General features: G+C 39.8%; 1 protein-coding gene across 1 annotated transcript in view; it reads left to right on the forward strand.

Annotated features, from left to right (window-relative positions):
* The first annotated feature begins 1,604 nt into the window (after positions 1-1,604).
* arhgap17a (Rho GTPase activating protein 17a) overlaps positions 1,605-25,689 on the forward strand; it is a 40,398-nt gene continuing 16,313 nt past the window's right edge. Inside the window, exons 1-8 of the mRNA XM_084740619.1 lie at positions 1,605-2,164; positions 14,120-14,159; positions 20,836-20,940; positions 21,141-21,173; positions 21,637-21,713; positions 23,387-23,498; positions 24,297-24,373; positions 24,476-24,593. Of these exons, the coding sequence (XP_084596745.1) occupies positions 2,112-2,164; positions 14,120-14,159; positions 20,836-20,940; positions 21,141-21,173; positions 21,637-21,713; positions 23,387-23,498; positions 24,297-24,373; positions 24,476-24,593 (615 nt within the window). The 5' untranslated portion in view covers positions 1,605-2,111. The remainder of the gene's footprint in view (positions 2,165-14,119; positions 14,160-20,835; positions 20,941-21,140; positions 21,174-21,636; positions 21,714-23,386; positions 23,499-24,296; positions 24,374-24,475; positions 24,594-25,689) is intronic.

The raw sequence follows: 25,689 nt of genomic DNA on the forward strand, positions 1-25,689 counted from the left end.
GCTCATCGTGATTTCTCAGAGCCTAATGTGACGTCTTCAAATTGCTTCTTTTGTCCAATCAACAGTCCAAAATCCAGAGTCTTCATTCACTATCATAAAACGACAAAGAAAAGATCCTTACATTTAAAAAACATTTCATGTTTGTCATTTTTGCTTGATATGTGACTGAAATTATTAATCGATTATTAATAGATTCAACTGACTAATTGATTAATCAGCTAATCGACCTTCATTTTTAGTAAATGTTGCCTGATACATTGTGCAACCTTAGACTTATGTACAATTATGAAAAGTAATAAAAAATATGACAAAAGAAAAAAGAAGAAAAACAAAGTAAGGCCCTATAAGAATGCTACTTTCATAATGTTGAACTAATGAGTCTGGTCTTAAAATTCAAGTTTGTAAAATCACAATATATGTTATTCTGTATGGAAGCCCGCTGTGGCCAATGTGATGAAAAAAAAATCCTGAAAGTCATTATAATGAGAATTTTCTTTTGAAATAATGAGTTAGCATCTCAAAATGATAAGTTGGGGGGGGTTGTAACCATGAGTATGGATATTATTATGTATGTCACTAATTTTGTGTGTATGTGTATATATATTACATATGTTGTTGTATGTTTTTGAGTGTATGGTTGTACATTTATGTTTGTATGTATGTATGTTGTAGCCTATATTATCTGTTTCAATACAAATTTTAAAAAAGTTTTTCACTCAAAATAATGAGTTAATATCTCAAAATAATGAGTTATCATCTCAAAATAATGACATGGTAATTCAAAATAATGTGCCAGGCCCTCAAATTAATGAGAAATTTTCTCAAAATACAACTAGTATCTCAAAATAATGAGTATCTCAAATTAATGACTGAGTATCTCGAAATAATGAATTAGTAGTCTATTTCAAAATAATTAGAAACTTTCTCAAAATAGTGAGTTAGTATCTCGAAATAATGATAAACTTACTAAGTCAATATTTTGAGATATAGATAATTTCATGAAAGTTTCTCATTAGGACTTACAGAATCTTTTATTTTCATCACATTGGCAAACAATGGAAGCCCATTTCTGCCACTGAAAGAAAAAACATATCCCCAAGGTAAGTCATAATTATGAGATAAAAGGCAAAATTATGAGATACAAACTGCGCACGCGCACTGTCTTCAAGGATCCATCACCTTTCAGGCACAACCATGGCTAGCATGGTTTTATCTCATAATTATGAGTTTTTTACCTCATAATTTCTACTTTTTATATCATAATTATGACTTTTTATCTCATAATTTAGACTTTTTATGTCATAACTATGACTTTTTATGACTTACTTTGGGGATATTTTTTTTTCTTTCGGTGACGGAAATGGGCTTCCACAAAAACCTCCTACAAACATTCTGTATAAGCACAAAAACTACAGAAAAAGTTATATTTCATTCTGTCGCTTACTTATATTGTAGTAAAGAGTTGTTTCCATCGGTATGGCTGTGTGTCTGTCAGCGTCCAGAGGGAGGTGGTGCTGTCTGTCTGTGTGGCAGATGCTGTGTGGAGCTCCAACGTTACTTCCTCTGTCCTGTGTGTGTGTGTGTGTGTGTGTGTGTGTGTGTGTGTGTGTGTGTGTGTGTGTGTGTGTTGGCAGAGGCGGAGGTGAGCCGCTCTGCTGCTGCTGCTGCTGTTCACTCAGCTCCCCGCTCCACTCCGGGAGAAAGCGGCCGACGGATTATCCAGCTCGGTAACGTTAGCTCGCCGGCTAACGGTCAGGACAACCACCGAGAAGAGGCATGAAAAGCCTGTAATGCCAGTGAAAGTTAGTCACGGCTCACTTCGGGACTTTAATGTACGGATATAAACAAAAAAGGAGGTTCACGGATCATGCCGTCACCCCCAACGGGAACTTTTCTCTAGGATTTCCACTTGGGAAAGGCTAGCTCGGGGGCTAGCGAGGCTACAAACTATTTTTAATTGGCTTTGGGCTCAATGGCTCTCGCTTGTTTTTCCCTGTCATAGCGACAGCTTGGAAAATCAAACCGGGGGAGAGGCCCTGTGAACTTCATGACAAACCAAAGCCCGGCTTTGAAGCGTAACTTCGGAGGGACAGACTGGCAAGGAAGCGAAAATGAAGAAGCAGTTCAATCGGATGAAACAGCTCGCCAATCAAACAGTTGGCAGGCAAGTATTGAAGTCAGCGTTGTTTACTGAAGTAGACACTGTTGCTCTTTCTGTCCTCACTTCCAATCCTCGTAGACATAATTTAACTTTTTCCCACGCATACTTTTCCTTCCTCCAGCAGCTATGGCAGCGAAATGATAAGAATACATTAAAAATCTGTGCACGCAGACCTTCATAAATGAATCATTAGCTTTTAATGGCTGACAACAACCAGGCTTATGACACTGTTGATGTAAATAAAAACTAGATGGGGTAATGCTTTCAGCGTCCACACACTGCTGTCTGAACCCAACCAGATGTCCTCCTCCAAAGACTCTGAATCAGCCCGCAGTGTTAGCAGCACTGTCTACATGGGATATAAACAGCAGCGAGGAGCCCAATGATGGTGCATTTTTCTCAGTCACTCTTTCACTCTTCCTCAGCTGAGTCATGCACTTTCTGTCACTGCTAGCTCTCATTCTGCTTTCTGAGTCTGGCTGCAGTAAAAAAAAAAAAAAAACCCAGCAGAAATGTCTGGCAAATTTTAGAAAACATACTGGACTGTGAGGCATGAAGCCAAGCACCATTATATCATGAAGCCAGTGTCAACAAGTACCTGTAGAGCTGCAATGATTCATCATCAATTACTTGTCAACTATTAAATTAGTCATCAGCCTTTTTTGACAGACATTGTGAGTCACCTTTTTAAAGAAAAAATGTCCAAATTCCCTGACTTTAGCCTCTCAAATGTGAACATTTTCTGGTTACTTGACTCCTCTATGACTGTAAATCAAATATCTTTGGGTAGTAGACAGAACAAGACGTTTGAAGATGTCGTCTTTGGCTTTGGGAAATGTCATTCAACACTTTTGACCATTTTCTGACATTTTATGGACCAGACAACTAACTGATTAATTGAGAAAATGTCAGATCAGTTACCAGTGAAAATAAGCATTGCCCCCCTGATATGCCTTTTTGCAGAAGAGGGTAAGGATTTCAGACACGTCTACTGTGTGGGATTTGACATGTCATGATAACTGCTTTTGTTGGATCATATATTGTCCCACAAATAATTGCAATAAACAATATTATTGTCATTTTAAGACCATTTTATGTCACTGATGTGATGATGATTTAATAGCATTATAATGCATGCACACAAGAGCAATGAACTTTTAATTCTTAAGAATATTCAGGAATTGGAAGTTGCCCATGGTGAAACAGGCAAAAACATCAGATGACAAGAAGACAGAAACATAACAACCAAAAATTAGAGCCCCAGCCGACTTGATATATGTCAGAGCTATATCAGTATCAACATATATGTTGTCCGGTTATTATGAATATTATTATTATTAATTCAGTACCCTGATGTCATTTTGGACAGTAATGTTTTTGTTAAACTGTGAAATATCCCATTTCCATTACATATTTGTGTTGATCACTTTTCATGGATCATTACAAAAAATGTGTGTTAATGCATATATGCTATATATTATAATCTGTCTAAAGTACTGGCCAATATTGGCCAATATATTTACACTGGATTTTTCTTTCCGTATCAGCATAGGCCCCAAAATTAAATCTTGGTTAAGCCCTACCAGAAATGACAGCACAATGTATCTGAACATGTTTTTTCAGCACCTAAATTTTACATCGGTAGGGAAAACACTGCTATTATTTATTCTGGCATCATATTGACTAAAATATTGGTGACATTCTTATGTAAACAAACACACATATTAATACAGCTGGCAGCAATGAGCTCAGCAAAAATGACTTAGGTAATGTGAAATGTGCAAATGTGACAGTATATTTTGTGGAATAAGCTACAATATCATAAATGTTTCATTAAGTTTACCAACAGGCCAGTTGTTGACAGTTAAGATATTATTGGGTTTTACAGTTTTGAAAGCTAAAAATCAGCTGATAACAGATAACAAATTGTGACAGTGTGTTGGAGCATAGCCAGACATTCGCTGTCAAGTACATGTCTGGTCTCACTTGCCCCTGAGCAGCTGAGTTCAGACATCAGCCGTGGAGAAAAAGATGAGAACTCAGTGCAACAGGACTAATATGCATTAGTGGATGAGATGTGAGATACTCTGCACTGTTCAGCAAGGTTCACTTTCACTTTGTACTTATAAAGTGGCAGTAAGAGCCTCCCCATTTGTGAAACACTAGACGCCCAGATTCTACCAGACATCAAACTTAAACCATATTAATAGATTAATGTGTGTAAAGTGATGGATAAGTATCTGTCTGTCTCCACTCCTGAACTTAAAAAATGCTGCAGTCAGTGTCTATGCTATTAAGTGAGTGGATCCACTCTCTGAAAAGGAGCATAGAGCCAAACAATGATGGTGTGTTCTGCAGTGTTTAGGCTTGTTAACTTGTGCCATTATGCTGTTGTGTGATGACACACAAAGTCTCTATGTAACTGGATATCTAAAGTAGTGATGGCATCAGCCTGGCCTTGTGTGGAAAGGAGGGTGAGACGTGTCAGGAGGTGTTTTCATCAGGAGAGGTTGGCTCTCATGATGTGTGGCATTGTGTGTGTATTTTGTGGCTCACAGTGTGTGTGTGTGCATAGAAATCAACAGCATTTGGCACCTCGGGCAAACAGCGGGTGCACTCAGTGCTGGATGGTACCAGATAAAACTACCCACAGGCTGAAAACAATAGTGTGTCATCTTTAAAGAGGCAGCGTGGCCAAATTAATTATAGTTTCCACATTTAGAAATAATGAAATATCTTCCATATTAATATAGAATTTCAATTGCCTTTGCCTACTTTGGGCTGTGCAACTTTAAATGAGCATTATTTTTTGTCATATTATAGACTACATGGAAAATACATAGGTTCAGTAGTTAGCACTGTTGCCTCACAGCAAGAAGGTTCTGGGTTTGAGCCTGTCAGTTAGCTTGGGGGCTGGAGAGTTTGGTGACTCTATAGTGCCCGTAGGTGTGAATATGAGTGTCAACTTGTTGTTTGCCTTTTCCACCAACATGGAACCAGCCCCGTTCCGGTTTGTGCACCTAATGTGGAACTGTTCAATGCATTTCCACCAAAGATAAATTGGTTTGGTGTCCAGCTCAGTTGGTGCAAAACCGCGCCCCACGTACCGAGGCTGGGAATCCCCTGCCATGGCCGTGGGTGTGACTCCCACCTGTGGCCCTTTGCTGTGTGTCATCCCCCCACTCTTTCTCTCCCTTCCCTGTTCTCACTTCAGCTTTATTAGCAAATAAATAAAAAGTTTTGAAACCCAAAGAGTTGGTTCCCAGCTTGATCGAAAAAATGTTACAATGGTTCCACTCCAAACTGGTGCAAACTGGTTCGTTATATAGCACCAGTGTTCTGGAAATCTTTAATAGAACCAGTTCAAAAACCAGAACTAATGTGGAGGCATAGGGCCTTATACGCCAGCCCTCTTATGACGTAGCAGTCTAACCAGGGAGTCAACCAACCTGGGATTGGCTCCAGCCCCTCACAACACTTAAATGGATAAACGGTCACAGATAATGGATAGATGGGTAATTTAAAAGAGTGACAGATTAACTGAAAATGAAAATAATCACAAGTAAGCTGACAAAATAAGGGAGAGTTTGTTGTTAACAGCATGACAGTAAGAGTTATAGGGTGTTTGATTGCCTTCTTGCCAACCCTGCAGTGTTTATTTGATGACAGCGCCATCAGCAGAGTCTACAAAGAGATGTGCCTACAGCCAAAATTCAAGACCAGGAGAACCAGGGCAGCTGGAATACTCATAATTTCCTCCCAGCAGTAAATTAGAACTGGAGAGAATGTAATGCAGAAAACAGACATTTGTATGTGTGTGTGCGTGCACTAGTTGCTCGCTCTTTTGTATGCACAAGTAGGGTTAATCGCTCACTCATATTCATACCCTGCTGAATGAGTGATCTGTCAGCATTTGGATTAGGGCAAAAAGCAAGTATGCTCTGCTTTGTCTATTAAGTTTGTGCCTGCTTGTGTATTTGCATCTGCAAAAACTTGGAGTGCAAAGGCCCTCTCCGCTGCCCCCTGGGTTCCTGTGATTGTGCAAAGGCAGAACACTGTGTCCAGCAAGCAGCCGCTCTGAGGAAATCTCTCCTTCTTCTTCTACAAACAGGAAACTGCCTCCCAGAGTCATGCTAGTTGCTTTCTAGAGAAGAGGGGAGAGAAATCTGGGAAGATTGATGTAGAGAGAGACAGGCTGAAACTGAGGTGCAGGGAAAAAAAAAACAGCACGTGATTCATGTCAGGGAAAATGGCAGGATTTGTATCTCTCTGTGGAAGCTTATTTCTGTTTGCTATCTCTGATCTCTGTGGCCCAGTAAATACGCATGTTTGCTGCAGGTTAATGTGGTCAGATAGTAACACCTTTAAAACAGATAACATGAATACTTCAGTCTACTCATGTGACATTAGCCACTAACGCTAATAGAAGTCACTCTGCTGGTTGTTTGCAAACATTTCAAAGTGACATTTTGCAAGGTTCCCCACAGTGTTTAATAGTGGAATAAGGATTAGCTCTGCTAATGTCAGTAGACGCTCTGGTTAGTGCACTCAGTCAAGATCTCCTACTACAATGCCACCACAGCTCTCAGATGAGACCAGCAGAGATTTGCAAAGTTTTGAATAAAGGTTGTGCTCAGTATAGTGCATGTTATTTTATCTAGATGAATGCAAACTTTTTAATAAAGTGTTATTACAGTGTCAGTTTTCTTCAAGATTCAAACATTGTTATTTATTTAGAACATTGCAAACAACCATAATAGATATAAAAATCTACATTTTTGGTGAAACTCACCAAAGTTGAAGTTCTAAATGATTTATACCTGATATTACCTGTTCATAGGTTGCAGCCTGCATGTCCCAGTGGAAGTTGTAGCTATTCAGAAGATTCTATTTTTTTTGGCATAGAGCTAATAAGATTGTCCCCAGTAACCGAATTTCCAGCAAGTAACCATTGTTACATGTTCAGTTTTTCAGGTTTGTGAAGACCCAGATTTCATGAAAATCCGTTCAGAAATTAGAGAGTTACAGTTGATTTTGTGGTGCGATCTGCAGCAGACCTTGAACAGTCCAATGTGTCAATGCACAATGGCGACCTACAGCAATGGCAGGGATTTATTCATCTTGAGTTGTGTCTTTAGTGGGTCATGACACATTAGGTACGGAATTAATGTGAAGACGCTCCGGTTTAAGACGAGACAAAACTTTTCAGATGGATGTCAGTTTTTGAGCCACCACAAAGGCCAAAATGTGGCCTGCAATAGACTAAGTAAGCCTTGCTTTTAGCGTAGCAGTTGTTGAAGACTTGTGGTCCCAACCGGCAGCTTAAGAGGAGTGAGGAGTCAGCAGTTGGTTTAAAATTGAGCACTCAATCAAATTCATTTTTCAAAGTTTTCAGAAAAAGTTAATCACCACTAAGTCGGGGGGTTTGCATGTTATGTTGTGGTCGTCGCAACAAGATGAAATAGTTGCCGCTGTGCTGTGATAACTATCCAGAGTAGTAAAATCCTGTCTGTGTGTTACAAACCGTTGTGCAGCGTATGTGTCTGATAAGCCTTTAAACGCACTAATCTGTAATTAAACTGGACTTCCTGGATTGTTTTTCATTGTTTCAGTAGTAAACAAAATCCCCCCACCAACAGAGCTCCATTTAACACACAGCTGTTTTCTGTCTGAATCTAGATCATTATTAACATGCTGCATCTTGTTTTTTCAGTCGTCATTCAGCTCAGCAGGTCTTCGATAACATTATACGTTCACTTCAGAGTAATTCATTAGAAGCATGCTGCAGTGTCGGAGAGAAAAAAAGGGAGTTTTTAAGAATGAGAAAAGTAGAGACAAACAGCTCAGTGTGTGCCACCTCAGCTAACCCATTTCCTGGTGAAAAACCTAATATGCCATATTAGTGTAATTTCTGCATCACTTTGAGTTTATCTGGGTTGGTGAGGTAGTTGTTTGTGCAACACCAGATCAATGTCAGTCAATGAATCAAAACAGACATGAGATTACAACCACTTACTGAATGTGAATGTCTTGTTCTGTAGCTCAGTGTTTGCCAATTGCATCCCAAGTCAGGTCAGTTATCACCTCCTGCAGTTCAACTAAGAGTGGTCACAGAATGTATACAGTTTTCATTCGAGCTTTTCTCCTCCCTCACTGTTATAATCTGTTTTGATCCCATATCTAACAACTACAATTTTCTGACTAGCGCAGTATTTTACAATCTAATGTAGATCCGTTTCATTTGAAAGTCCTTGATTCACAGGAGAGGGAGCCGTGTTGAAAAGATTTGCCCCACAGGGATCAGCAAAATGTCACAGTTGAATTAACAGGGATAGGTGACTCTGGGCGTTTCCCCCATGTCTCACCGAGCTCGTGCCTCAAGGACAAAGAGGTGTGTCAGCTGGGATCCCTTTGTGGCACAGCTAGTGCTAGATCTGAGGTATTAGGCTGGGCTGTTGTTAAGTTTGTCATTTGTCATACTAATTTTCATACTAATTAAGGCTTGGTGATAACGATCAAATATTATGATCAGTACTGCATGTCACCTGCACTCCCATTTCTATCACCCTTCTTTGCTTCCATCACACTTTAGCTCTGGGCTTTGGGATGATTTTGAGTCTTGGTTTATAAAGTTTACAGCCTGTGCGCAGTTATAGCCAAAAAACAAGAACAGAAACTTGTTTACCAACTCCTTGTTTCCCCTTCTCTCTCCAGCACATGTTGCCAGAAGTTTTTTTTTTGCCAGCAAATATAAAAATAAATGTATGATTCGCTTTATGACAGGAAACAAAACAAAAAATGACTGCTTGAAGAATCTCAGTTCACTGATGATTCAACTCACCTACTTTCGATAGCCCGATGGAAATTATGATGGACTATTCATACTATTTTCTGACATTTTATCATATGGAAAAAATGATTAATTATGTTAGAACATTGGGATATAAATTTAGGGAAACAGGAAATCCTGGGAAACAAAGAAACTTTAATAAAAAAAAATAAAATAATGCCACACCTCTAGTAAACATCAACAACTGCTATTGGTGAATGTCATGTTATTTGCAGACAGACTGATGGTGGTCAACACAGCGAATATTGGCCAGTACCGATGTTCAGCCTTCAGTGTTTACCCCCTTGTTTTGCTCGCTCTTGCCCAGGTCTAATGTTAACGTAACAGCTCACATAATCAGGCACATTAGGAAGGTTGTGTAGGCTGAGTCACTCAATTATTCTCCAGCTCCTTTCATCTGGGCCCAGTATCCATTACCTTATGCCTTAAGCTGCCAACTGTTGCAACCGTAAGAGGCAGACCCTCCCTCTTTCCCAGCCTGCTGATTGTGTTGAGTGGCCGGTAACAGCCGCTCTATTGTGCTTATGGCTGCAGTATTCACTTACTCCCCTTCCACTTTGGTAGTAGATCGTCATGGTTACCATTCTGATGTAGCGGGCCGTGGCTGTGCAGTGAGGATCTCTTGTTGTTAAGAAGTCACATGCGGCGCACACAGTGACACACTTTCTCCAAAGGCTGCTGCTTCACTGAGGCGCGATGGGGTCAGCTCTGTTCTCTCTGGGTCAGCTGATGCCGGCAAAACAATTGTTGTTTTGTTTGTTGTTGTGTTGTGCCCTGCCCAGGCTGCACCCAGCCTATTTATTTGCCTCTGTGACACAGTTCTTTTTGGGGTTGGTTCACACAAGTGTGATCCAACCAGTTTGCAATAGGGATGTCATTTAGTAGTTGATACCAGAATTCCCCAGATTCTCGATACCCAAGTCAGTACCACAGTAGCAAGCAAAAACAATGATGAAATTTAGCTGTTGTGTTTTTTTCTTTGCCACCTGAAATGAAAACTCCCCTGGGCTTCTAGGACAAAAGACAGAGGGGAATATTTACTGTCTAATGCACATCACTGGTAGAGGAACATGTTGTCATTAAAATTAATGAAGCGCAAACTCATTTCTGCTGCTTATCTTGAATATAAGTTGAACTCCGAGTGCAAGCAGTTTAAATTTACTGGTGATAAGGTGACAGATAAAACTATGGTTGCAACTGACAATTATTTTCATTGTAGATTAATATGCTGATTAGTTGTTTGGTCCATAAAATATCAGAAAATGGAGAAAAATGTTTCAGATCAGTGCTTCCCAAAGCCCACAATGACTTAAATGTTGTGTTTTGTCCACAATCCAAAGATTTTCAGTTTACTGCCATAGAGAAGTAAAGAAAACAGAGCAGATTCACATTTTAGAAGCTGAAATTAGCTTCTAAAAAGAAATATATACTCAAACTGATTAACCAGTTATCAAAATTGTTGCAGATAGTTTAATCAATTAATTGCTGCATCTTAACATAACTCTGATGAACGTTCTGATGACAGATGACATGGATTGAACTTTAAGGAGTTAAGACGGTAGCTTACTTCAAGATATGATTAAATTACGTTCATAAACACTGTAGCCTTTAGTGTTTAGCCATTACACACATCAAGGAACATAGTTGGTAACATAGCAAAGCCAGTTCTCTCAAACAAAAATAATGGTATTGTGTATTTCCGGACATGGATAACAAGGCGAATACCTTGTTAATGTAACATTAACATTTGTTAAACTCAGTCACTATCTGGATGTCTGTCTTTGAGATGCTTTGGTCAGTTGGAAGTCTTTACTCCTTTCATCTGACTGTTCATCCACTGTTTACTTTTTTCTTTTTGACAAGTTGAGGTGGAGCTGTCAGTGCAGCTGCACTTGTCACTGTCTCACACATGTTGTTGTTGTTGTTTTTATTCCATGCTGGTCCGTGTTTTCTTTCTTCCTTTGGCATTTAAAGGCAGACTAACACACTTGAAAGCATACGCTGTCCCCATCAAGCTCAGAAGAACTGCATCCCTGGTATCTATGGTGCTGTAGAAAAACGAGTACTGTCACGTTTTCAGAACTTTGGCATTGACTTGGTTCTGATTGGTTCTTGTGACATCTAGCTTGCTTGCCTGCTCAATGAACACTCTGGTTTTTATGATCAGACCCTCGACAGGACCACATAAAGAGCTCTGCAGCATGTAGACGACACGAAAACATGGAAACCATATTGTGGCTTTATAATCACGCTCTCCATGTGTGTGTTTAATATAAAGTGTGTGTGGCTCACATTTTTTTTCCTGCAGCTAGCTGGAAGTCTTGTCTGTAGGTTTCTGTGGGTTATACATGTAGCTCCTCACTCTGTGCGACCTAACCAGCTTGACTGTGGCTCTCCTCCAGTGAAAAATCTTTCCATTCATCTCCAGCCTCGAGATTATTCTGGTTTGGCAGTTTTAGGAGTCTTTAACCCCCCACCCCCAATAGTTCAGTATTTGTATTTCTTTCCTTCAAACCCCCAAACTGTCGTCTCCTCTCTGTCAGTCTCTCTCGGTTTCTCCCCGCTCCCTGCCTCTGTGTTGTAATTGAAAGCAGCTGTGACGAGGTTACTATAGTTCATAGAGAGCAGTTTTTGGAGGAGGGCCCAGGCTTCATTTAGAGCTCCGGTTACCCAAAATGCAGGCAAGCAACTGTCTACAGGTCACTTCAGTTGGAAAGCTGGAAGTTTACACATTAGTTAGACGCAACAATACCTGCAAATTCCTTATTCTGCATAACAGTAAAGAGACGGAAAGTATGACAATAGAGTCACATGAGAGTAACGGAATAGAGGAATATTACTGAAGGTCTGCTCATTAGCTCTATTTCCTATATAGTATTATGCAGTTCTCATCAGACCACATAGATATCATGCTTCCTGCTTTATTGAGATTCATGTTTACAGCAAGTATCAACATAAGGTTACATCTAGACATTCTGCAGTGCTTTTAGATTAGTCTTTATTATTATCATATGTTGGGAACCAGCTCATTATGTGCAGAATCTAAATCTAAACATTTATCAGCAACTTAAGACACTTAAGCATATAACTAAAATGGTCAGCTGTTGCTGCCTGGTGGTTTGTATGATAGATTTGTACTAGCCATGGTTAAAATTTAACAAAGTTTGTCTGATGATAATAAATTTCAGCGTAGAAATTATACTATGGACAAAAACAGTGCTGTGGATGCCTTGGAGTGTGGCTGTAACGGTTCTTCTAAAATTAAACTACCCACACAGCTAGTTTGGCATGCCCTGTTTTGAACTGGCTGTTGTGCCCTTAAAATAAAGTTGCGGATTTCCTCATTTCCCAAAATTACATGCAACACATTTCCCATTGTCTCTGTTGTCACACTGGAAGTCAACAGTAGAGCAAAATTTCTTCTTCTTTCATTGTAAGTACTAATACGTGTGTATTTTACTTGGATAATGATGCATAGCGTTAGCTAACAGTGAACATACATAATATTCTGTGTTTATGGTAAATTATTCCCCTGATTTTTTTTTCTTGCTTTTGTATTATATATTTTGGACAAAAACATGACATTGAAAAACACCAAAAAAAATGAACAAAACAATAAACATGAAACAAAATACATAACAATGCCAAAAATTTAAATCTACTAAAGCAGAGAAAATGCACAACAACCTAAATAAGCAACAAGATGTTAAAGAATATGAAAAATAATTGATCACACTCTACACATACAAATAAATGTCATTATTACAAAAACAAATAAGTTAACTTCTTTTATCTTACACATAATTGTCTTTTAGTTAAATACACTGTCTAATGTTGTGAATGTCTTGTACCATGAATTGTTTTCAGGAAGTGATTCTGAGACACCATCTTTAAATCTTTGTTTTGCTATATAAATCTTAAAAATTCCCAAGTATGAAATTCAGAAGGATGCACAGAGATATTGGAGCTAATTTGGACATTTTAAGTTGGTTGGATATTGACCAGACATGACTGACCCACATCAAATACAGCTTCTTCATTAATATTTCATCATCACTTACATTCCCTAAGTTATGGATAAGTTTTAGTTTAGCTCCACAGGAATCCATGGCCTCATGTTACCTCGCCCACCGAGACTCAGTGCGTTTTAAATCTGTAAAAAAAACACTGATATCAGATCTGTACAGCTATTGTATTCACAGTTACTCTGAGTTGCATCAGTGCATCAGTTCACTGATGAAAAGGCTCTCCCCAAATGCATGATAAGTGATGGATATATTTGCTTCATAATATGGCATCTGTTCCTGAAACATAACAATACAGTAGGTGTTAAACAATCTAGGCATTGTTTTTTTTTGCTAAATGTTTCCTTCTTATATTTTCAAGTAAACCATAGCATTGAACTCGTCTCCAGTCAGTGACTCTCTGACTGTACTGTAGCCTGTTTCCTCCAGTAGCCACAGAAGCCATCAGCCCTGTGTGAAGGTGTTAATAAGCAGTATGAGCTGAGCCTCAGTTTCCCAGCCTTCTCCCTTTAAGTGAATCTAATCTGTCTGACCTCTCCAAGTCCAACTATTAGTTTACTATTAATAGGCTCAGGCGGAGCAGGACTGCATGGCTACACTGTGCATAACCCTGTGAGCCTGGCTAACTGTGGCTTAAGGAAATCAAGACTTGTTGATCAGCAGAAGCATGCCGTCTGTGTGAAACATGCCTTCTCATTTAGCTTAACGGAGTCTCTGCATTAGTAATGTTTATTATGAGATATAATTCAGGCTTGTCACAGTTCATGCAGCTGCAACACTGTAGTCTGAAGTGATACATGTTTTTCCTCCGGTCTGCCTGGATACCAGCCTCTTACTTGACTGGTTGAGCCATGGCAACCGAGTCCCACCCTCTCTTGAAACATTCCCACGGATACCCAGGTTAATACCTGACACAATTTTACTGTTCAGGCTGAACATGGAAACCAGTCTTTCAGGAGTGTAATTTGTCTGGCAGATATTTTTACAGTGACTGCACGCTGTTTTGAAATACTGCTACTTATGTGCTATCGTCGTCTGTCAGCACTAATCTGTACATTCTCTGTTGTCTTTTCTCACCCACAGAGCGGAGAAAACAGAAGTCCTCAGCGATGACCTCTTACAGGTAAATCATTAATCTGACCGTAGAGCTCCGACCAGCTCTTAACTCGGGAATGGCTGCATCTGTTAGGCAGTGGCTGCAGTTACTTGGACCTGTTTTGTCCCTTTTGAATCAAATCTGTTGGTTACACAAAACCTCACAAAGTATGTATATGTAACTTTGACTAAATAACTGGAGAACAGTAAACAGTCAGGAAGAACTGTACACTGAAACCATCACTTGTCATTTGTCATGTGCCATTAAGATCTAACTAGACAATTCCTTTCCTATTCCAATTACTTTATTGGCCGAAATATAGTGTTAGGTGACAAAAATACTCATCCATCATGTTCTCTGGCTACCCAGACACTAGAAAGCCTTGTTGAAACAGCCTGTAGTTCTTCCTGCACACAGTGACATCACTGGACTCAGGAAAAGCAACAGATTTTGCAGCAGGAGAGCCTGTTGTCTCAATCAATATAGCCCACACTAGGGAAGTTATTGCTTCAGTAGACTACATTTACCATCAACACTGACTGGACATTTGTATGAAAAGTGTCAGCATTTCCCTTTAATTATTACAATATGACCAAGCCAGTATTGGATGCACATCAAATACCAGAGTAGTCTTACAAAACAGAGAAACAAGGGAACATGCAAAATTGTCTGATTGAAGCTTATAGAGCAGCTGGACCATGTGCTGAGCAGACCCAAAAGTATGCACATTTTTGTGCCAACAAAACAGCAGCTGACATCACTTAATAGATCCTCCTCTCTGGTTGAAGATTGCTAATCAGTGAGTTCAGCTGGTGTAGTGCTTGTTTGAAAATAAGATATTTGTCTTGGACTGTTGATTTTGACACATGGTTGAGAAGCGCGTCTGTAGTGACAAGAAGCGCAGAACTCAGTGTGGCTGTGGATCTGTCTACATAAGTTATGTGTATCTACATAGCTCTGTGTGAGCGTGTGAAAGCAGGTGGAGTTTGGACACAGTACTGGCTACTCAGCAAAGACATTCCAGCGATGCGTGATTGTCTTTGTGTTTGAATGGGAGGTGTCATAACTCAGCTGGCTTTCCTGTACTCCTTGAAACACCCAAAGACACAATGTCGGACACCCTTTTTATTCTTTGCATTCTTCTCCCCACCCTCTTTTGTAGCCGGCATGTAAACAAACAGCACCTTCCTCTTGTCTCAGGTGATATGGGTTTTATGTGGGCCACAATGTGTTTGAGTGACAGCTAGAACATTAGAGTTAGATTTAATGCCAGCATGCAGTAATGCAAGTGGACAGGCGGACAGTGGTGACTAACCGCTTAGGGTACTTTTCATAGAAGAAGGGACATTATATTAAGTCTGACAATCGACTTTCACTGTTCCTCAATGACACAATTGCTCTGCCTCTGTCTGAAAATCATCCGCTGTGATTCTTCGGGCTCTGTGTCACACTTCTTAGGAACATTGCTGTCAAATAAAGGAAAAGGGAGTAAGCCATGGAGAAATAGAAATCATTTGACCCCTTAATTCCTGAGATGTCTGTGTCGCTCCTTGTCTCAAAAGCAAAATTCTCAGTTTATCCTTTACTTAATGGAAAACCCATCCTGGAATATTTGTGTAGCGTTGCTATGAGAGCTATGTTCTTTTCCTAGCTTCCCACTTCTTCTCCAACTACAGATAGGGATTTCCTATCATTTCCCTGAATGTTTTTAACACTCACCAATAAAGTATGACCCTGATTCCAAAAAAGTTGAGATGCTGTGTAAAATGTCAATAAAAACAGAATACAATGTTTTGCAAGTCCTTTTCAGCTTATGTTCAGTTTAAGACTGTACAGAGACATGATATTGAACATTGCAAAGGATAAATGTATTGTTTTTGTAAATATACACTTATTCTGAATTGTATGCAGCCAATAAAGTTGGGACAATGAAAGACTGGGAAAGTTGTGAATGCTCAAAAACACCTGTTTGGAAACAGTTAAAGAGGTTAATGGGGAACAGATAGGGGTATCATTGAAAGGCTCAGAGGTTCATAAACAAGGATGGTGTGAGGTTCATCACTTTGTGGAAAACTGTGTGGGAAAATAGCCCAGCAGTTTAAGAATGTTTCTCATCACACAATTGCAATGAACTTCACCATCTGTAGTCCATAATATCATTAAAAGATCCAAGGAAAGCTGGATACATTTCTTCTCGTAAGAGGCAAGGCCAAAAACCAACATTGAATAGCTGTGACCTTTGACTCCTCAGGTGGCACTGCATAAAAAACAACATTATTGTAAGACTCAAGGTGTTGACTAATTTTATAACATAGGTGTTGCTCACATTGTCATGAGTTCAGGTTTGTCCCCTACCAGTCCACATTTTGGTTGCAAACATACTGCTAGTTCACTGGTCAGCAAAACAGGAAGAGATAAGGTTGTCCGCCAGTGAAGTGACAGGTACAATGGTTTTGTTTTGCGATTGGTTCCCTCTGGGTTAAGTTTACATTTTACAGTATCCCAACCTTTTTGGAATCAGGGTTGTATACTTAGTTTTACCAGGATTTTCAAAGTACTTTTTCCCTTTAGTCACTTCCATCTTCAAAGTCTTGCAAAGAGATTAAAGTGAGAATAAAAAGTGAGCATTGGAGGCCCCATCTGAATTTTATCTTGTAGTTTTAGCTATATGTTCAACTCATCCATGTCATATCAGCTGCTGTTGCACCCAGCCACCTCTGCGTGGTCCCCTAGGTCCCTCCATTTGATACCATTTACATCTCAGGTGTGAGTCTTTGGCATTTTGTTTATTTTTAGCTTCTTCATCTCAAGGCTTTTTTTGAATATGGTTCTCCAAGGGTGCCAAAGAGCCATCCAGCATTCTTGTGCCAGCTGTCCATTCCTTGCTGCTCGCCTTCGTAGCAGCTCATCCACAGGGGGGTACCACCAGAAATACTCCAAAAATACCAGGGAGCTTGCATGCACTCATCCTTGTAGTTGTATGTAATGACTGAGGGCATTTTGTAAGGTAGCAACCAGCTGTTTGAACACTTCTGTCATATATTCCCAATTCAAACAAAGAGTATTTTGTTTGCCATCGGTGGCTGAATGCCTAAGTCCACTCTTAATGCGTCATGTTATGTTATTTTTGTTCATTCTGGACTTGTCCAGGCATGTTAACATCCTCTCTCTTAGGAACCAATAAACAAACACAGACAGACTGACACCCTCTCCCCGTCTATCCTATTCTGTATTGGGATTCCCTGCTCATTGACGCGTCATGGGATTGACCGTGTGTTGATGTCATCACATAGCGGCAGGAAAAACACACCCTGCTGCCTGATTTTCAGCTCCTTTTGGCCTAGGTTCTCCCACTCCTCCGCATATTTTATTTTTTGACCATATGGTGTTTTGTGCCTAACCCCAGTTTGTTACAATGAAAGGAAGAGGAATACTCCTAGTGCCATGTAACCCAAACATTTCCACTACACCCACACAGGAACACCGTCCGTCTTAGAGCACAGGGAGGGGAATCCCCTGCTTGTTTTGTGCCAGGTACTAACTGGGCTGAAGATGTCCAAGCCTGTAGCCTATGGAAGCAGACTGTGCGCTTGTGTGTGTGTGTGTGTGTGTATACGCATGTGCGAGAGTGTGTTTAGTTAAGTTTGTATTTGACCCAGCTGTTTTGGGAATGCCGGGGGCCACCGTGGGTCAGGAATGACGTAAGAGCGCAAGAACAGAGGGAGGGAAAGGAGAGGAGGGGTGGGAGGCGGACGGAGGCGGACGGAGGCGGATATCTGCTGTGGAATTCCTGAGTTCCGTCTCCATTCTGTTTTTGGAACACAATTGTCTGGTATTTTGTTGATCCTCCCTCTGCATTTGTCTCCCTCCATCTCTGCTCATTTTGCCCTCTAGACCCCAGTGTTCCCATTTATATTTGGAACATTGTTTGTCATAACTCTTGAGTACATGTTTGTCCCTTTGAGACGCTTGTAGACTCCCACTTTCTCTTGCCAGTTGTGCTTTTTTACTTTTTAAAAAACAGAAGACACACCTGTTTGGTTTGGCACTGGTGCGTGCGATCTGTTTTTGACTTTCTCACAAGCACTGCCAATTGAAGCAAGTTCTTTGCATCATCAGACTACATCCCTGAGTCCAACAAAAGTTGGGGTCCTGTGTGAAACAAAAATAAAGCAAAATGCAATGATTTACAAATCATTTTTGAGTTCTATTCAGGTGGAAGATATTTAATGATCCAACTAATAAACTTTATTGGTTTTTGTAAATGTGCAACACATTCCATAAGAGCTGGGACAGGGACAATAAAAGACTGGAAAAGATGGAAAACTCAAAAAACACCTGTTTGGATCATTCCTCAAGTGAACAAGTTAAATAACAGGTGATAGCATCATGATATAAAAAGGGCATCCACAAGAGATGATCGTCACGTTTCAGATGTTTTTGGAAATCATAGATGTCATGTCCTCCCGACTGTTATGAGTGTAAAGTTCAAAGGCCAGCATCTGTGATGATGTGGTGCTGTGTTAGTACCAATGGCATCATTGCCAAGTGTCACATCTGTGAAAACACCGTAAATACTGCAAGGTACATACAGGTTTTGGAGCAACACTTGCTGCCACCCAGATGGCATCTGTCTCAGGGCCGTCATTGCAAAGGGGTTTTGTAGCACAAGTGTTTGGTTACTAGACTGACCTGCCTGCAGTCCAGACCTGCTTCCCATTGAAAATGTGTGGTGCATTATGAAAAACAAAATAAGAGTTTCAGTTTTTAAACTTCAACAATCAGTGTTGCTGAGTGTTGTTAAAAGAAAAAGTGATGTAACACAGTGCTAAACATGCTCCTGTCCTGTTTTTAGAACACGTTGCAGGCATGAAATTCAGAAATGTATATTTACAAAAAGTTAATCAGCTTGGACATTAAATATCTTGTCTTTGTACTGTATTCAATTGGATATAAGTTGAAAAGTATTTGCAAATCATTGCATTCTGTTTATGATTTCCCAGCATGCCAACTGTTTAGGAACTGGGGTTGTATGTTGGCTAGACTTTTAAGTAGACTTGAACAGTAACTTGTCATGGTGTAGTGACAGCCAGCCTAATGTTGACACTGACTGTCCCAGTCAGGCACCTGGCATGACAAGGACAGTGAATAGTCATCCTGCAGAGCTTCAGTTGGCCCCTGTCTTTAAGCCAGAATAGCTGTGACTCTCATCAATGACAGTATTATATCTTGTCAGGCTAAAAGCACAGAGTGGATCTGTGTAGTTAAGCTAGCAGACAGGAGAAAGCCTGTGTAATCAAAAAGACCCTTTTAAAGCCGAAGAACCTCTCACTCTCGGTCACAACCCAGTGGCTGTTGCTATAGAGACACTTCCGATGAGTCATGTGTTTCACAGATAACATTCCAGTGTTGTTCCGCAGGGACAAGCCTTATCAATCATGCGTGACCTTTGACCTCTGACTCCCTTAAGGCAGCTACAAATCAAATCTCTGCATGGAACTGGACCTCATCAGCCATCGACACTGACCCCGGACACACTGTTGTGTTGGTTTATGCAGACGTTAATGGTGTTGATGAGATTAAGCAAAAGTCAAACGTGGCAGGATGTAGTCCAGTCCAAGTTCTTAGGTTCATCAAAATAAATCTTGTGTTAAAGGGACAGTTCACCCCAAAATAAAAAATACAAATCTTTCCTCCTTCCTTACCTGTAGTATTTATCCATATAGATTGTTTTGATGTGAGTTGTTTAGTTTTGGAGAATTCAACCATAGAGAGGTCTGCTTTCTCTCGACTATAATGGGACTAGATGGCACTCGGCTTGTGGTGCCAAAAACATACATTTGAAAACAGAGCTGCAACTATTAATCAATTTGTCTTTTATTTAGATCAAAAGAAAATTAATTGCTAAGATTTTGATGATGGATTAATCATTTTAGTTATTTTTTCAAGGAAAAATGTCAAACACTTGCTGGTTTTACCTTCTTAAATGTAAGGATTTGCTGCTTTTCTTTGTCATTTATGATAGTAAGTGATGAGTCTTTGGGTTTTGGACTGCTGGGTGAACAAAAGAAACAATTTGAAGACATCACTTTGGGCTCTGGAAAATTGTGATGAGCATTTTTCACAATTTTTGGACATTTTATAGACTTGACCATTAATCCATTAATCGATTAAATGATAATGAAAGTTCGTTGCAGCCCTATTTGGAAAACTCAACAGCGATCTTTCCAGAGATCATGAACGGGTTTCCACAGATAATCCACAGACCTTGTTGTGAGCATTTCATGTAATAACTATTTTCTTTATACTGAACTACACCTGCCGACTTTTTTTGGCACTCTAAGCAACACAAGCTGAGTGCCTTCTACTTCCATTATAGTTGAAAGACTGCAGACATCTCCACAGCTGATATCTCCAAAATTTGGCATCTCACACCAAAACAATCTAGATGGATAAAGAGCATGACAGATCAGAGAAAAATAGGTATTTTTGATTCTGGGGTGACCTGTCCCTTTAAGTTTTGTTAAATTAAAAAAGCCAAATTAATCCAACCAAATGTTTAATTTAAAAAATGAACTTGTCATCTTACCTGCGTCTCATGAATTTTTGCATCTCACTCTTAACTCACTTATAATTATATATGACGTGTATATCAAAGAAATTTACCTAAAATCTGTTCTTTCATTTCCTGTCTTATGTACAGATTGAACGGCGGATGGAGTTGGTGCGTGTGGTGTCCCACAACACACACAAGAGGATGGTGTCATGTCTACAGGGACACATCGGTGCAGACGCAGAGAAGAGACATGTAAGACATCAAGCTTTTTACAATCAAATATTGCATTTTAAAAACATACTAACCAGGATTTGTAATAACTTGTTTTTTATTTCACCTCCCACACAAAGTTTGTGTTCTCACTGTTTTCAAAGTGTTCACAGTAGGCCTTCAGTCTATGATTTGTCTTTTGTGTTTTCTACCCCACACAACCTAAAAACACTGCACTACAGTCCGTACCACGCCTCTATACAGGAAATGGTCAGGTAAAAACAGATTACTTATTCCACCTCTCTGGTCCTCGGCACCACTTGCTCCATTTCCTATTCAGACATCTGTCATCTTTATTCACTGTGCATGACACTTGCCTTTGGGATTCTCTAGTAAAAACAGGATGTTGAACACTCATAGATGTTTTGCGCAAATGTGACCTGTGGAAAAAAAAAGCTCCAGTGTTGTCACTTGATAGACATCTCACTTCCTTAGTTTTCATCTTAAATCCCATTTAACATCTGTATTTTCCTCCTGTGTTCAGAAAGCTCTCTTCCTCTTCCTGGCTGTGAATTTTCTCCTCAATGGAAAGTCCTACATGAATTTTCCATTGACTTGAACATCAAATACTGAAGCTACTGTATAGAAATCGGTTCTTTTGGTGCATGTGCAGATTTTGAAGTCCTTTAAGTCTTGCTGTAAGTCTAATCACTGACTGCGCTTGTCCATCTTCCACAGAAAAAACTTCCTCTGACTTCACTATCCCAGGCGATGGTGGAAGGCGGGAACCAGTTGGGAGAAGACTCCTTGATAGGGTGAGTCTGTGATTGACTGACAGGCCAGATAACCAACTACATCCTGCTTGGCAACTGTTGCTGCTGGAGCAGTTGCATCCCAGAGAGTCTGAAATATGAGGCCATGGATTCAGGGCAAAGCAGTCTGCCCAGTTTGGTTTTCTGGTGACGGGACTTTCAGTGGTTCCCTTTATATGACGTTCGGATCAATCATCGTGACCGAGAGCGACACACAAAACAGGACTAGACAGAGTGGAGTTGAGGATCTAGAAAGTGAATGTCTCCAAGTCTACGCAGCAGCCATGTGTCTGTCTGGAAGTAATGAGGAAGGGAAAGTACGCCAGTTCATCTGCTAGTAAATGTGATGCATTCATGTCAGCTGTCAACTTAGACTGTGTTGTTCTCTTTTATTATTTCAAGATGCTGGAGTTTCATTGGCCCAAACCCCTGATTCATGCTGTAGCTGAATTGTCACTGGGTCACTGTGTGCTCCTGGCTGTGGGCAGCTAGAAATGATGACGCTACAATAACCTGATTTTGCACTCAGTTATTGACTGTGCACAGAGGAAGATCTGATGGCCCAGTTTGTGATCCTGCCGTGTTTTTGTATTTTGTCAGGAAAATGTGTGATGACACTGATTGTAGAACACCTCACATTTTATCTAATAGTGCTGATGAGATAATGAGACATGACTAGACAGACTGCACTGCAGTGTTATTAAGACTGCAACCATCAATTATGATTTAGAGCATAAAATGTCAAATGTCAATGTATAAAATGTCAAAAAACTGTGAAAAATGCTAATCACAATTTCCCAGAGGATAAAGTAACATCTTCAGATGTCTTCCTTTGTTCAACCAACAGTCCAAAACTCACAGACTCTTCATTTACTTTGATAAATGACAAAGAAATTAGTGAATCCATACATTCAAGAAGCTGGAACCAGCAGCAAATATTTGCATTTTTATTATAGTTAACTGAAATTAAACTAAAGTTAATTGTGAAAAAACATTTTAGGTAACTAAAATAAAAATAAAGACCAGACTGAACAAAAACAAACTGAAACAACATTGTGTATTTACAAAACTAACTAAAATACAATACAAATATGGAGGAGATGTCTTTGTTTTGAATCAGTTGTCAGTGGTTGTCACACAACAAGCATGAGGAAGCATTGGTGATGTTTATTGAGTCTGGGATGGCTACATGATTGTATGTATCTTTACAGTATCTGTATTTGCCATCATGTTGTGTTTGTATTGTAAGACCTACTCTGAACTTCTTAAACGTTTCCCCTGACTAATACCCCATATTATAATAAAAAGAAACCAAAGAGGAAACTAAAAGTAAGGCTGAAACTATTTAAAACTAAACATTTTTAAACAATAAAAACTAACTGAAACCAAACAGGGTTGAAAAATAAGCAGATAGCAGCAGTGTGTCGGTGACTTCAGTGTTACAAGAGAAAAGATCCGTGTTGCAACAATCCCCTGGGCCAAATAATGAGGCGCAGCTTCCAAGTGGAATTTGGGGTGTTGTTTTTTCTGCAACTAAATAACAAATAAAACCTCCTCCACTTAGACTCTTGGGTTAGTTGACTATTGGGGGGGCAGCCCTCATAATAACATTACTACATAGAATGCTGTGATTTTAACATCCTTCTCTGTCTTTGTGCCGATGCATGTATTAACAGGAAGATGATGGAAGTCTGTGGTGATGCAGAGAACCGCCTGGCATCAGAACTGATGCAACACGAGCTGCAGATAGAGAAGGACGTTCTCGACCCCCTCAGCCAGCTAGCAGAGGTAAGAAACATCACAACACCCTCTAGACATAAGAGCAACTAAACACAAGTTAAATATTAAAAATTCTTTCATAGCTCTTGGCTTGTTTTTAAGCGCAACCACACCCCTACTATTTGCTTTCCTTGGTCTAATAATAGCAGAATAGATTATTTAAGAGTTTTTGTATTTTGTGTTCATACTTAAAATGAAGTAGAGCTTTCGATCAAAGGTTGCATTGACTCACAAGTATGTTCCACACTGGCCTGTTTTGGTAATGTGATCCTGTGAGGTTGGAGAACTCCAAACAAACTGATGCCAATCCTGGTAACGTTAGCTAAACATGAGGCCTTTTCTCTTTGTCATTACCGACTGTGGTTTCCCACCTGTTCATTTTGTTACATCAAGTTTCCCCAACACAAGTAACTGACTGCTATCAGACATCTGTATCTTTGTACCCATACACCTCGTTGTTTCTTGTACAGCTGCATTTGTTAAAGCTGTTATTCCTAACAAGCTGCACTGCTTAGCCAAGACTTCCATTCACAGGTGTTTTGCTGTGACAGTTTCATACCATTTATACCATGATCACCTATTCAACAAACTGAATTAAGAGAAAACACTCAAAGACACTGAACCAACCATAACAAACCTGCCAACAATTGTAGCTATTTCTATTATTTTACTGTTAGACAAACTAATTGTTTGGAAAATCTTAGGATATTCATCCAGGAAGAGCAATTGCTCCAGTTACCTGATCTTTGTCATTCTAACATCACAGGCTCATTCAACTTGTGTGTGTTTTGGATCTAATTTTTGTAGGTGGACATTCCCAACATCCTGAAGCAGAGGAAACAGCTGGCCAAATTGGTGCTGGACTACGATTCTGCCAGAGCAAGGTTTGTCCATCCACAGCTCACTATCTTTCATCATGTTGTTAAATTTTACATTTTGGTCTCATCCCATTTTTCCAATTTTTCCCCTCGTCTTACCAAACTCAGATGGTTGCAGGCAACCAAGTCAATAATCTCAGGAACAAACACTCAAGCACTGACGGCCAAGGCTGACCTACTCAAGGAGGAGATGGATGAGGCCATGAACAAAGTGGAGCTTTGCAAGGTAACCAGCGTGAATATACTGCTGATGACTGGTGTCTTTTATATGGAAACTGTTGCTTCATTGTGGTTTGGTTCATTGTTTATCAGGTTAATAGCAGGGTTTACGACCGTGTGCTGTCAGGGTTACAGTGCAGCCATATCATGGAAGAACCTTTACAAGGTGGCATTAGAACTGGCTGTCAGTATATGAGGACTACAAGCTTTTGACAAAAAAATACATTCTAAAATATTCCACACAATATATCCAAACAAACATGTGCATCTCCAGATTTTTAGATGTTGATAACAAATGTACCTTCTGCAAGACTGAACTAGAAACTTAGGGAATGATATATTGTGCAACAACATGTGATTATCATTGAAAAAACTGAAAATTTTAACACTTATTTTGAATGTAGGAATTACACTCTGTGCACTATTGTTAACTTTTACAATTTATTAGGGAAATTCTTCATAATTTTTGTTTTAAGTGCATAAGAAATGCAGGGCAGTAGCTAAAATTTACTCAGACATGCTTATATAATGAAGTCTGTCGCCAAAACAAATTTTGTTTTGTCTGTTTGCTCACCATGTTACTCCCTGATGTAGCCTTTTTTCCTTTTTTGTCAAATGAACAGGTATGTCTCATTATATGTCCTTATGATAAACAGGCTTCATACACTTGTAGAAGAGCCTAGTGTCTTTGATCTTGAATGAATGAGCAGGCCAGAGGTCATTTATGGCTTTATGAGTTAAAGAAACTGAAAGTAGGCCTCATCAGACATGTAAACTGGGAAAGAAATAGACAACAACTGGACTTCCCAAGACCTCTGGGGCCTCTGACCCAGTTTGCTGATGCACGCAAATGACTGAAAATGCCCCGTCAGCTCGGTCTGTATTTGCATCCATTGGATTGAATCACTGGTGAGTTCTAGTGTGTAGTGGCTGCCTGATGTGTCAGGTTTTCTGTCCAGGAAGCACAGGGCCTTGTGTTTCCCCCTGCACAAGTTCTCCCTCCCAGCCTCACTGAGTGCTGCCAACAGTGGGAGGATTTATGACTCACGTAGTGCACAGACCGGCGGCTTAGCTGACCGCTGACGTCTGTCCTCATGCCACCT

This window comes from Lutjanus erythropterus, chromosome 17 (genome assembly GCF_056507025.1).
Source record: "Lutjanus erythropterus isolate fLutEry1 chromosome 17, fLutEry1.hap2, whole genome shotgun sequence".
Lineage (NCBI taxonomy): Eukaryota > Metazoa > Chordata > Actinopteri > Lutjaniformes > Lutjanidae > Lutjanus > Lutjanus erythropterus.